Here is a 14,778-nt window from a genome sequence, read left to right on the forward strand (position 1 = left end):
AAGGAAATGTTTCACAACCTGAATGTTGAGGGATCGCAGGTAGGAACACTTTCTGGTATACTGATAGATTAGATGGACTTTGACTGGTTAAAGGGGCGCCATGTTGGGGCTCACCTTTACCAGTTGGGGCGGCATGTAGCCTACGTGTTGGGGCTCACCTTTACCAGTTGGGGCGGCATGTAGCCTACGTGTTGGGGCTCACCTTTACCAGTTGGGGCGGCATGTAGCCTACGTGTTGGGGCTCACCTTTACCAGTTGGGGCGACATGTAGCCTACGTGTTGGGGCTCACCTTTACCAGTTGGGGCGGCATGTAGCCTACATGTTGGGGCTCACCTTTACCAGTTGGGGCGGCATGTAGCCTACATGTTGGGGCGGCAGGTAGACTAGTGGTTAGAGTGTTGGGCCAGTAACAGAAAGGTTGCTGGATTGAATCCCCGAGCTGACAAGGTAAACATCGGTTGTTCTGCCCCTGAACAAGGCAGTTAACCCACTGTTCCCCGGTAGGCCGTCATTGTAAATAAGAATTTGTTTCTTAACTGACTTGCCTAGTAAAATAAATTGAAATGTTCTTTCTAGATAGGTAGTTGGACACCACCTAGTGGAGAAAGATACACTTCACACCTTTCTTCTTGAAATGTATCTCATCACAAAGGCTTCCTCCCTTGCTTCTGCTGTGTTATCTTCCTATACTTTTACAGTGTATAATTTGCAGCCAGTTGTCAGACAATCACAAACAATGACAGAGGAACCAAATGACTCATTATGCTGTATCTTCAATCATCCTGCTTTTAATACAAAGTCAACATACAATACTATCTACAACCAGGGTTTTAAAGAAAATAACAGTTACTAGGTAACAGGATATATGTGATGCCATAGAAACTGGCCCTTACTTGATGTCACATGTTTAGTCTGTGGGTCTTTCATTTCAGGTATATTTATATTTTAATCATTAAAATGTTAAGTCACACCAGATAAACTTTTGGACCCAACTTAAATTTCATATTCGGATAACTGAATTGTTAAATACTTTCCCCACCATTTGTCCCAAAATGCTATCATATACTCCTTCGATCTATAGTAGCACACTATAATTGAACAGTGTAGCATAGACTTTCAACAACTACTGTACTTTCCTCGACCGTTTAAACTCTCTATCTATGCCGCCGTATTGGCGATCGGATCGTACCACTTTAGCTATGATAATGGGGGTGGGGGGAGTCACTGAACTGGAACTAGGTCTGGCTCTAAGTATCTATCTATGAGGACATCAGTATCAAATAGCACTCTACACAGAGTGCTGTACACATTGTACTAAAGCAAATAAAAAAGACAATTAAAAAAACATTGACGATATCATACAGTAAAATTGGCTTGCCAAGTAAACAACATCTCATTGGTTATATTCGGTTATTTTCCCAAATAAAACTATGAATAAACAAATCAACCAATAGTAAAAAATCAAGTCTTAATAACAGTAACAAAATAGAATGATAATAAATATTAAAAAATCATATCAAATAAATATTTGACAAAGTCAACAATAACAATAAGGCTCTTTTTTAAAATAATACATAATTATGCGTGTTGTACTGTATGTACGCCTTATGCTCAGGCCTATGTACTATAAAGAACTCTATACGTCAGACGGTATGTACAGCTCAAGTTCATGTACGATAAACCATACTGTGCTCTACAATCACGACGTATCTGGGGAAGCAGATTATAGTACATCAAATCAATAAGAGAAGAGGACAACATCTCAAGGGATGGTGGGGAATGTCGGAGTGGACTTGAGGTGAAAGCATCGAGTTGTGTCGTTCGTTTTTTTTTTTTGTCTGCACAGTAAGACTACGAGCAGAGAGAAACCGGAGCGAAGATGTAAAGAGCCACTGTGAGCCGAGGGAGAGACTGAGAGGAAGAGAGTGGGTTGAGTTTGAGTTCAAACCTCTTTCTTCTACTCTCAACCCGTTGGGATTTACATTGTTTAACAAGCAAAACTAATTTCATCCAAAGCAACTCGCGGTTAACACACATATTCAGTACCATATACGTAGCCCCAAGCAGGAATTGAACCCACAACCTTAATGCTGTCATAACCCGGCTCCAACCCACTGAGCCATCAGGACCATTCCAATGTATAGTGACAATTCAAATAGGTGTTCAAATAGGTTCAATAGGTATAAGCTTCAAATAGGTGTTCAAATAGGTTCAATAGGTATAAGCTTCAAATAGGTGTAAGCTACATCATGACACTCAATGCTTAGCTCAGGTACATGGGATACAGCCTAAGCTGCAGAGAACCAACCAGGTGAAACATAAGGCAAAGACACCGAACCACAATGAATAGGATCCTTACAATTGTTTCTGCAGAAGCTGGAAATTGACCCCAAAAAAATACCATTATTTGAAATTCTGTTCATTCATCGAAATGGCCCTCCAAGAAAAATATAGACAACATTCAATTCATACATGGAACCCCTTGAATGACTAGCTGGGATTGACATGGAATTGCCTAATCTGTGTTTAACCTTTACTGTCATTAGGTTATGAAATATGATGTCAGCAATAGCAAGTAAGCATGGATGACCAAACATTGACTTGTAATAATATTGATCCCCACTTGGAGTAGGGTGAAGTTGCCCCCAGACACTGATCAAGGTCAATTTAGCTTTTTCAACCAAATGGTTTAGGTTACAATTTAAGGATGGTAAACTGATTCTAGATCTGTGAGTTTACTGCTCATGTATTGTAAGCTGGATGTACAGATAGTAGGGCACCATTCCTCCTCATCAGAGGTCAAAGTACATTTTCCATCTGCCCAGGAACAGCGTGGTTTCTCTTGGCACTGTGGGTAGGAGAGTCTGGCGTCCAATCACGGACATGCAGCTCAAACCGTCCCTCTAGTCCTACTTTGATGTCTAGGACTAGGTTTAGTCCTCTGTCTAAAACTGTGCTCAGGTTAAGCCAGGACTAGCTCTGGCAGCAACAGACACCAGAATGCAGAACGACAGACACATGAAAACGTTCACCTTTGCACTTTCACACCTCGTACACTTAACCCATAGATAGAAAGATAATAACACAAAAACCCATTTAGGGTGCAGCAAATATCCAGGCTTTTTGTGTCCTTGTATTTTTTTACACACACATATCACAACTCCTGTTTCTGAAGCAGTTTTTGTTTTTCACTGGTTTCATTTTTGAAATAGCTGACCACAACACACACAGGTATTATAAGTCCTCCACATTTTGAACACTGAGGTAAGAAGAATAAGCAGGATTACACATGTAGTAGTCTGTCTCCGACTCCCAACACACCCTTTCCAGGTCTTTCCTGAGAGCGCAGGTTTTCTTTGACATTCATCTCGTTGTTGTTGTTGTTGTTGTTTTGTTTGTAGCTGATGTTCTTGTAATAATTACTCCTTGTTAGTAGTGTCGTCCCTCAGGTGGGATTTAAGGTTCATTGTTTTGTCGTTTTCCAGCCTGCTTCTCTCGTTGGTTGTTCCTTGTTTCTCTGTGGACCTCTATCTGAGCAGAAGGAAGGAGGGATGACAGTTCCTCTCCTCTCTTAGGTTGCATAGTGGTCAAAACTCCCCAGGTACTCCAGGGCAGCCTGGTAGGAGAACTGGTACTCATCCTGAACAAAAATAAAGAATAGACAGATTTCTGTCTAGTGCAGTATATTGATAACTGACATGGACATGTAGCTAGTGTAGCTAGTGTAGCTAGTGAGGGGGTCTGCTATCTCTATGAATGAATGAAAAAAAAAAAATCTAGCAATATCTGTCCATTTCTCAACAAACCATTTTATAATTGGAGAGGTAATCGGTGTGTCTGGGAAGTCTACCTCCGTCTGCACAGTGGCAGGGCGTTGTGTCTGTGAAACCTACCTCCTTCTGCACCATGGCAGGGTGTTGTGTCTGTGAAGCCTACCTCCGTCTGCACCATGGCAGGGCGTTGTGTCTGTGAAACCTACCTCCTTCTGCCCCATGGCAGGGTGTTGTGTCTGTGAAGCCTACCTCTGTCTGCACCATGGCAGGGTGTTGTGTCTGTGAAGCACAGTGGCAGGGCGTTGTGTCTGTGAAGCCTACCTCCGTCTGCACCATGGCAGGGCGTTGTGTCTGTGAAGCCTACCTCCGTCTACCCCATGGCAGGGCGTTGTGTCTGTGAAGCCTACCTCCGTCTGCACCATAGCAGGGCGTTGTGTCTGTGAAGCCTACCTCCGTCTGCCCCATGGCAGGGCGTTGTGTCTGTGAAGCCTACCTCCGTCTGCCCCATGGCAGGGCGTGGTGTCTGTGAAGCCTACCTCCGTCTGTACCATAGCAGGGCGTTGTGTCCTCAGCATCTTCACTGTCTGGAAGATGTCCACAGCTCCCTCGTAACGCATCCTCTCCAGAACAATGCTCAGAGTGATGAAGACTCCAGTTCGCCCTACACCCGCACTGCACACACACACACACACACACACACACACACACACACACACACACACACACACACGCACACACACACACACACACACACACACGCGGGTCAAACAAATACCAGCTCTGAACTTACCAATATGTCAGCCAGACTACTATTTTGTATTTTATTTCACCTTTATTTAACCAGGTAAGCCAGTTGAGAACAAGTTCTAATTTACAACTGCGACCTGGCCAAGATAAAGCAAAGCAGTGCGACAAAAACAACAATACAGAGTTACACATAAACAAACATACAGTCAATAACACAATAGAAAAAGCTATGTACAGTGTGTGCAAATGTAGAAGATTAGGGAGGTAAGGCAATAAATAGGCCATAGAGAAAACGGATGGCACTGTGAAAGACTACATCCAGTTTGCTGAGTAGGGTGTTGGAGGCTATTTTGTAAATGACATCGCGGAAGTCAAGGTTCGATAGGATAGTCAGTTTTACGACGGTATGTTTGGCAGCATGAGTGAAGGATGCTTTGTTGCGAAATAGGAAGCCAATTCTAGATTACATTTTGGATTGGAGATGCTTCATGTGAGTCTGGAAGGAGAGTTTACAGTCTAACCAGACACCTAGGTATTTGTAGTTGTCCACATATTCTAAGTCAGAGCCGTCCAGAGGCAGCAATCAGTTGAAGAGCATGCATTTAGTTTTAAAAGCAGTTGGAGGCCACGGAAGGAGTGTTGTATGGCCTTGATGCTCGTTTGGAGGCTTGTTAACACAGTGTCCAAAGAAGGGCCAGATGTATGCAGAATGGTGTCGTCTGCGGAGAGGTGGATCAGAGAATCACAAGCAGCAAGAGCGACATCATTGATATATACAGAGAAAAGAGTCTGCCTGAGAATTGAACCCTGTGGCACCCCCATAGAGAATGTCAGAGGTCCGGACAACAGGCCCTCCGATTTGACACACTGAACTCTGTCTGACAAGTAGTTTGTGTTTCAGGCAAGGCAGTCATTTGAGAAACCAAGGCTATTGAGTCTGCCGATAAGAATGTGGTGATTGATAGAGTCGAAAAAGTTGGCCGGGTCGATGAAGACGGTTGCACAGTACTGTTTTTTATCGATGGCGGTTATGATATCGTTTAGGACCTTGAGCGTGGATGAGGTGCACCCATGACCAGCTCGGAAACCAGATTGCATAGTGGAGAAGGTTCGGTGTGATTCGAAATGGTTTGTGATCTGTTTGTTAACTTGGCTTTCAAAGATTTTAGAAAGGCAGGGCAGGATGGATATACAGTTGAAGTCGGAAGTTTACACACACTTAGGTTGTAGTCATTCAAACTTGTTTTTCAACCACTTCACAAATGTCTTGTTAACAAACTATAGTTTAGGCAAGTCGGTTAGGACATGTACTTTGTGAATGACACAAGTCGTTTTTCCAACAATTGTTTACAGACAGATTATTTCATTTATAATTCACTGTATCATAATTCCAGTGAATTAGAAGTTTACATACACTGAGTTGACTGTGCCTTTAAACAGCTTGGAAAATTCCAGAAAATTATGTCATGGCTTTAGAAGCTTCTGTTAGGATAATTGACATCATTTGAGTCAATTGGAGGTGTACCTGTGGATGCATTTCAAGGCCTACCTTCAAACTCTGTGCCTCTCTTCTTGACATCATGGGAAAATCAAAAGAAGTCAGCCAAGACCTCATAAAAACAATTGTAGACCTCCACAAGTCTGGTTCATCCTAGGGAGCAATTTCCAAACGCCTGAAGGTACCACCTTCATCTGTACAAACAATGGTACGCAAGTGTAAACATCATGGGATCATGCAACCGTCATACCACTCAGGAAGGAGACACGTTCTGTCTCCCAGAGATGAACGTACTTTGGTGCGAAAAGGGCAAATCAATCCCAGAACAACAGCAAAGAACCTTGTGAAGATGCTGGAGGAAACAGGTACAAACGTATCTATATCCACAGTAAAACGAGTCCTATATCGACATAACCTGAAAGGCCGCCCAGCAAGGAAGAAGCTACTGCTCCAAAACCGCCATAAAAAAAGCCAGACTACGGATTGCAACTGCACATGGGGACTAAGATCATACTTTCTGGAGTTATGTCCTCTGGTCTGATGAAACAAAAATATAACTGTTAACCATAATGACCATCGTTATGATTGGATTGAAGTTCAAGCTTGGTTGCAAATGAGTCTTCCAAATGGACAGTGACCCCAAGCATACTTCCAAAGTTGTGGCAAAATGGCTTAAGGACAACAAAGTCAAGGAATTGGAGTGGCCATCACAAAGCCCTGACCGCAATCCTCTAGAAAACGCCTGGCTACCCCTAGGCGTGTTAAGCATATCCCAGTTTAGGTCACCTAACAGTACGAACTCTGAAGATAGATGGGGGGCGATCAATTCACATATGGTGTCCAGGGCACAGCTGGGGGCTGGGTCTATAATAAGCGGTAACGGTGAGAGACTTGTTTCTGGAAAGGTGGATTTTTAAAAGTAGAAGCTGAAATTGATTGGGCACAGACCTGGATAGTATGACAGAGCTCTGCAGGCTATCTCTGCAGTAGATTGCAACTCCGCTGCCTTCGGCAGTTCTATCTTGTCGGAAAATGTAGTTGGGGATGGAAATTTCTGAATTTTTGGTGGCCTTCCTAAGCCAGGATTCAGACACGGCAAGGACATCAGGGTTGGTGGAGTGTGCTAAAGCAGTGAATAAAACAAACTTGGAGAGGAGGCTTCTGATGTTAACATGCATGAAACCAATGCTTTTACGGTTACAGAAGTCAACAAATGAGAGCACCTGGGGAATAGGAGTGGTGCTGGGGGCTGCAATAATAACTAACCAAAACAGCAGAAGACAAGGCATATTATTAACATTAGAGAGAGGCATGTGTAGCCGAGTGATCATAGGGTCCAATGAGCAGCAACAGGTGCATCAGGGAGCCGTTCAGTAGTCGCTACTACGCTAGGCGAGCTGGAGAAACGGCAATTCTGACAGCTAGAGGGCCAGAGATAGCAGATGTCGCAATGGAAGAGCCTGTTGAAACCACCTCGGACGATTACGTCGGCAGACCAGTCGTGATGGATCGGCAGGGCTATGTGTCGGCAATAAAGGGTCCTGGCCAATTGGCAAAAGAGGTATTGTAGCCCAATTAGATGGTAGACCTCTTCGGTTAGCTGGAAGATGGGCCTAGCTCAAGGCTAGCTCAAGACTAACTGGTGCTTGCTTTGGGACAGAGGCGTTAGCCAGCAGTAGCCACTCAAATGCAGCTAGCTAGCTGCGATGATCCGGTGTAATGGACCAGGGCTTGTGGCAAGAATCTGGTGATGAGGTAGAGAAAAAGTTGTCCGATATGCTCTGGGTTGATATCGCGCTGGGCAGACTGGCAGGTATTGACCGAGCTGAAGCTGGCTGGTTTCCAAGTTAACGGTGAAGACCGCTAGCAGTGGCTAACTGACTACTAGCTACTAGCTAGTTAGCTGGCTAACTTCTGATTGGGGTTCCGATTCTAAAGTATAAAATAGCAGATCCATACAACATTGGGTGAGGCGGGTTGCAGGAAAGTATATTCAGTTTGTAGATGGAAAGTGAGATTAAAATAAATACAAAATATTCGACGAGGAAAACGACTATGCACAAGACGGGACAAGAGAAATACACATCCGACTGCTACGCCATCTTGGAAAATCTTTATACAGCAGTAATGGGGAATAACAGATGTGTGAAGTCTATACGGGCAATGCATGGTTAATCAAAACCTATAGCTATTACCTGCAATGGACACTGATTGGGCCGTCCTGACCAAACTGCTCCTTGGTTTTGTGCACCTGGCCAATGAAGTCGATGAAGCCCTCTCCAGATTTCGGAACTCCCTGCTCTGGCCAATCAGTGAACTGAAACTGACGAACTGTCCGCGATTGGCCATCCTGATGGGAGAGTGGAAGGAAGAAGAAGTGACATACACCCTTCCTTCCTCCTTATTTTTACCAGTAAACACTGCTCTCTGTACGTGATTGGAAAAGTGAATGCAAGATTTCCCTCCTACTGCTTTTACCAATCAAACTATTCTACTATCTATTCAGACAGAGTTCTGTTTTCTAGTAAGGTTGCAGGTCTGGTTCTGGTTTTTGACCACCTACCCTCCTCATCTTCTCTCTCTGATCTATGTGTGTATAAATCCTGTCTGCCTGGCTCTGGAGCCTGTCTGTCTGTAGCCAATTACATATTTTCTCTGCTCAGACAACCTGACTCCACAGAGATCAATACAACATCTGTTAATGGGCCGTCAGGAAAGGCTTATCAACACACACACACACACACACACACACACACACACACACACACACACACACACACACACACACACACACACACACACACACACACACACACACACACACACACACACACACACACACAGAGAGAGAGAGGAGGGCAAGCATGCACACACACACACACACACACACACACACACACACACACACACACACACACACACACACACACACACACACACACACACACACACACACACAGAGGAGGGCAAGCATGCACACACACACACACACACACACACACACGTTCAGGGCGTTAGGAGAGGACAGGGTTGACTAGAGTCATCTACGGTGGGTCGATTGAACATGCTAGCTACCAGGGCCCTCACAAACTCCCCTGATAGATGGACAATAAGGGGGAGAGGTGACTGATTACAATATAAAACACCCTACAAAGGGGATAAGTAATTCGCAGTTACATTTACAACACACACACAAGCATAAATAGTCACGCGTCATTGACCTTGACTTGTCTGAGGAGGATAGAGAGTATTGTGGAAATGTTGCACACACAAAAACACTCTCACACACTCAGACTCACACACACACTCACCCTTGCGTCAGTGACTTTGAACTCTCTGAGGATGTACTGGGGCATGTTGTATTCAGCCATGGGATCCACTACAAAGTACTGGTACCTGGCTGAACGCTCCGCAGGCCAGTACTGATGGCACTTCTCCTGTAGAGACACACAAAGGAACAGAGATGGCACGTGTGTGCGTGTATGTGTGTGAGTAGGTGGGTGCTTGCGTGCATGTGTGTGCGTAACCTTACCCGTCCCATCTCTCTCAGTTTAGTGAGCATGACAACGATGGTAGAGTTGTGTTCCCACAGCATTCTCCAGAAGTCTTCTGTGGTCTCAGCCAGTGGACCCTGGGTGGCGATGTAACCTCTCTGCTGCCTATAAAGATAAAACTAGCAAGTTTAACATAGCTTATCAGACCTGGTCCAAGTCAAGATGGTGGACAGTTTGAGGCACAGATTAAACTTCCTAGGGTTTTATATCTATGCAAAAGCAATTTAGTAATGGAACAGTGTCTTGAATTGGGATGTCTATTCTACTATTTCTATTTCTATGGTTGAGACGTACCTGTATCCATCGATGTAGCTGGCGTTGATGTAGTCTGAGCCCTCCAGGCCTCTGATTGGCTGCAGACAGACACGGGTGGTCTCGTAGGGCATGATGTTGACCAGGCGGTTCTTGAACTTGTTACACGGCAGGTTGGCACTGACAAACCGAGACGTGTGGGCTTTTGTGTTGGCCAGACGCTGAAGGAGAGAGAGGAAAGTAGAGAGGGAGAGATACAGAGAGGATTGCTTTTTGAAGCATTGTACTACACCAAAACCAATTTTAATTCCAAATTACCAAGTATTTCTGATTGTGAACCTATTTCTGACTGGCATATCTCTGTATTTGAACTATATTTCTACATGTCTCTATTCTATCCACTATATTTCTATGCTACTGTGTTGATATGTTCACCTTGAATTCCAGCTCCATGCCGGTGACGTGCTCTCCATTCTCCACCTGGCCCAGCTTCTGCATGTAGGAGAACAGGCTCCTGGCCGCCACCTCCGTGTTCCCACAAGCCACTGCTTCCAGCAGCGCCTCGTGGATGAAGCCGTACTGGTCCTCCGTCTGCACCATGTAGTTCCGCTGGGACCTCATCAGGGTCACGTGACCGTAGACGTCGGCCGTGCGCTCGTGTCTGATTCTCTCCAGCATGGCGTCGATCACGATGAAGCAGCCGGTGCGGCCCACGCCCGCACTGAGAGAGAGAAACAGGGGGGGGGGTCTGAGCTATCAGTGGTCATTCGTCAGGACAGCCTGTCATATATGGCTGACTGGATCCAGGGTGCGCGTGTGTGTGTCTGTGTGTGTGTGTGTGTGTGTGTGTGTGTGTGTGTGCGCGCGCGCGTGTGTGTGTGTGTGTGTGTGTGAGTGTGTGTGTGCGTGCGTGTCGCAGGTGTGTGGTATATGTGTGTGTGGGTATATGTGTGCTTGTGTGTCCTCCTACCTGCAGTGTGCGATGACAGGACCTGCGTCAGGGGGGTTGCAGGCTTTAACCCTGCGTAGGAAGGCAAGGAACGGGGTGGGGTACTCTGGTACTCCGTGGTCCGGCCAGGCAGTGAACTGGAACTGACGCACCTCCCTCCGTTCACTACTACCACTCTGAGAGAAGGGAGAGGAGAGCATTATTAGTGCCATCACCATTACTACTGTATGAGACACAGCAGAAGGGAGAGAGGGGTACTTTCAGAAACCAAACAAAATAATCTGTGTTCTCCCCATGTACTTGATAATTATTATGCTTCCAAACATTACATAATATATGAATTGACATGCACTGTATTTGGAAAGTATTCTGACTCCTTCCCCTTTTCTACATTTTGTGACGTTACAGCGTTACTCTAAATGGATTAAATACATGTTTTCACTCATCAATCTACACACAATACCTCATAATGACAAAGAGAAAACACGTTTTCAGATTTTTTGGCACATTAATTACAAATAAAAAACAAAAATACCTTATTTACATACAGTTGAAGTCGGAAGATTACATACACCTTAGCCAAATACATTTCCTGATATTTAATCCAAGTAAAAATTCCCTGTTTTAGGTCAGTTAGGATCATCACTTTATTTTAAGAATGTCTGAATAATACTAGAGATAATTATTTATTTCAGCTTTTATATCTTTCATCACATTCCCAGTGGGTCAGAAGTTTACATACTCAATTAGTATTTGGTAGCATTGCCTTTGAATTGTTTAACTTGGGTCAAATGTTTTGGGTAGCCTTCCACAAGTGAGTCAGGTTTGTAGGCCTCCTTGCTCGCACACAATTTTTCAGTTCTGTCCTACATATGTTCTATACGATTGAGGTCAGGGCTTTGTGATGGCCACTCCAATACCTTAACTTTGTTTTCCTTAAGCCATTTTGCCACAACTTTGGAAGTGTGCTTGTCCAGTATCATTGTCCATTTGGAAGACCCATTTGCAACCAAGCTTTAACTTGCTGACTGATGTCTTGAGATGTTGCTTCAATATATCCACATAATTTTCCTTTCCTCATGATGCCATCTATTTTGTGAAGTGCACCAGTGCAGCAAAGCACCCCCACAACATGATGTTGCTACCTCTGTGCTTCACGGTTGGGATGGTGTTATTCGGCTTGCAAGCCTCCCCCTTTTTCCTCCAAGCATAACGATGGTCATTATGGCTAAACAGTTCTTTTTGTTTCATCAGACCAGAGGACATTACTCCAAAAAGTACGATCTTTGTCCCCATGTGCAGTTGCAAACCGTAGTCTGCTTTTTTATGGCGGTTTTTGGAGCAGTGTCTTCTTCCTTACTGAGCGGCCATTCAGGTTATGTTGATATAGGACTCGTTTTACTGTGGATATAGATACATTTGTACCTGTTTCCTCCAGCATCTTCACAAGCTCGTTTGCTGTTGTTCTGGGATTGATTTGCACTTTTCGCACCAAAGTACGTTCGTCTCTAGGAGACATAACTGAGCGGTATGATGGCTGCGTGGTCCCATGGTGTTTATACTTGCGTACTATTGTTTGTACAGATGAACGTGGTACCTTCAGGAGTTTTGGGATGAACCAGACTTGTGGGGGTCTACAATTTTTGTTCTGAGGTCTTGTCTGATTTCTTTTGATTTTCCCATGATGTCAAGCAAAGAGGCACTGAGTTTGAAGGTAGGCCTTGAAATACATCCACAGGTACACCTTCAATTGACTCAAATGATGTAAATTAGCCTATCAGAAGCTTCTAAAGCCATGACATCGTTTTCTAGAATTTTCCAAACTGTTTAAAGGCACAGTCAACTCAGTGTATGTAAACTTCTGACCCACTGGAATTGTGATACTGTCAATTATAAGTGAAATAATCTGTATGTAAACAATTTTTGGAAAAATTACTTGTGTCATGCGCAAAGTAGATGTCCTAACCGACTTGCCAAAACTATAGTTTGTTAATAAGAAATTTGTGGAGTGGTTGAAAAACTAGTTTTAATAACTACAACCTAAATGTATCTAAACTTCCGACTTCAACTGTAAGTCTTCAGACTCTTTGCTATGAGACTCGAAATTGAGCTCAAGTGCATCCTGTTCCATTGATCATCCTTGAGATGTTTCTACAACTTGATTGGAGTCCACCTGTGGTAAATTCAATTGATTGGACATGGTTTTGTAAGGCACGCACCTGTCTATATAAGGTCCAATTGTTGAAGGAGCCTGAAGAACAGAATGGCCTCCACATTATTCTTAAATGGAAGAAGTTTGGAACCACCAAGACTCTTCCTATAGCTGGCCGCCCGGCCAAACTGAGCAATCGGGGGAGAAGGGCCTTGGACAGGGAGGTGACCAAGAACCCAATGGTCACTCTGACAGAGCTCCAGAGTTCCTCTGTGGAGATAGGAGAACCTTCCAGAATGACTCTGCAACACTTCACCAATCAGGCCTTTAATGTAGAGTGGCCAGACGGATGCCACTCCCCAGTAAAAAGCACATGACAGCCTGCTTGGAGTTTGCCAAAAGGCGCCTAGACGACTCTTAGACCACGACGAACAAGATTGTCTGGTCTGATGAAAACAAGATTAAACTCTTTGGCCTGAATGCCAAGTATCACATCTGGAATAAACCTGGCATCATGCCTACAGTGAAGCATGGTGGTGGCAGCATCATGCTGTGGGGATGTTTTTCAGGGGCAGGAACTGGGAGACTAGTCAGGATCGAGGGAAAGATAAATGGAGCAAAGTACAGAGAAATCCTTGATGAAAACCTGCTCCAGAGCACTTCAGGACCTCAGACTGGGGCGAAGGTTCAACTTCCAACAGGACAATGACCCTAAGCACACAGCCAAGACAACACAGGAGTGGCTTCGAGACAAGTCTCTGAATGTCCTTGAGTGGCCCAGCCAGAGCCCGGACTTGAACCCAATCAAACATCTCTGGAGAGACCTGGAAATAGTTGTGCAGCGCTGCTCCCCATCCAACCTGATAGAGTTTGAGAGGATCTGCAGAGAAAAATGGCGGAAACTCCCCAAATACAGGTGTGCCAAGCTTGTAGTGTCATACCCAAAAAGACTTGAGGCTGTAATCGCTGCCAGGTGCTTCAACAAATTACAGAGTAAAGGGTCTGAATACTTAGGTAATGTGATATATCAGTTTTTAGCTTTGTCATTATGGGGTATTTGTTTAAATTCATTAAATTCAAAATGTTTAAATTCATTTTAGAATAAGACACTAACATAAAAAAAAATTAAAAAGTAAAGGGGTCTGAATACTTTCCCAAATGCACTGTATGTACTCTATATTCATGACTGATATATTAATAATGTACCTCAAAGCACTTAAAAGTCAGCTGGCCTAGTTTCTGTGTGTTTTGAGACACTGCTTGGTAGGGCTCTAGTTCCTAGATTAGTACAATATTCAGGAAGTAGTGTGATTCTAACAGTGATAATCTCTCTGTAACAGTGCATCATGACAGGTTCAGGCTGAAATGCTGACTGGATAGAACCAATGCTCCATTAACTACAGTGTAATCACCTTCCCCTTTGCTCCCTGCTGTTTTCTCACAGGGTGACAGTCGAGATTTGAATTCAAATCCCTTCAAATTGTTTCTGGTTCATTAGCTGGCTGAGAGTGTAGAAGTGTCATGGGGCATGACAGTAAATTAATCAAGAGCAAATGGCGATGGATTTACCAAGATGAACAGAAGAATAGAAAGGGGGGAGTGGGAGAAGATAAACGAGAACAGGGGAGGTGAGGTGGAGTTTGTGTGTGTGTGTGTGTGTGTGTGTGTGTGTGTGTGTGCTTGAGTGCCTGTGCGCGTACGTGCATGCATGTGTGTGTGTACTGACCTTGTGCAGGGAGAAGGTGCGCACGCAGAAGGTGGCCAGTTCCATAGTGTCCAGTAGGGTGACCTGGGTCATCCCATAGGTCTCAGAACCACGGGTCGGCCAGTACTGGTCACACTTTACCTGCAG

General features: G+C 44.4%; 1 protein-coding gene across 4 annotated transcripts in view; it reads right to left on the bottom strand.

The window, feature by feature from the left end:
* Positions 1-764: 764 nt before the first annotated feature.
* LOC110508438 (receptor-type tyrosine-protein phosphatase S) overlaps positions 765-14,778 on the bottom strand; it is a 96,327-nt gene continuing 82,313 nt past the window's right edge. For all 4 annotated transcript variants that reach the window (XM_036965956.1, XM_036965959.1, XM_036965958.1 and 1 more), the window contains 9 exons: positions 14,653-14,772; positions 10,796-10,950; positions 10,261-10,546; positions 9,868-10,046; positions 9,552-9,678; positions 9,331-9,456; positions 8,215-8,369; positions 4,311-4,446; positions 765-3,641 (listed from right to left, as the gene is read on the bottom strand). In XM_036965956.1, the coding sequence (XP_036821851.1) occupies positions 3,573-3,641; positions 4,311-4,446; positions 8,215-8,369; positions 9,331-9,456; positions 9,552-9,678; positions 9,868-10,046; positions 10,261-10,546; positions 10,796-10,950; positions 14,653-14,772 (1,353 nt within the window). In that variant the 3' untranslated portion in view covers positions 765-3,572. The remainder of the gene's footprint in view (positions 3,642-4,310; positions 4,447-8,214; positions 8,370-9,330; positions 9,457-9,551; positions 9,679-9,867; positions 10,047-10,260; positions 10,547-10,795; positions 10,951-14,652; positions 14,773-14,778) is intronic.

The sequence above is a fragment of the Oncorhynchus mykiss genome, chromosome 28 (genome assembly GCF_013265735.2).
Source record: "Oncorhynchus mykiss isolate Arlee chromosome 28, USDA_OmykA_1.1, whole genome shotgun sequence".
NCBI lineage: Eukaryota > Metazoa > Chordata > Actinopteri > Salmoniformes > Salmonidae > Oncorhynchus > Oncorhynchus mykiss.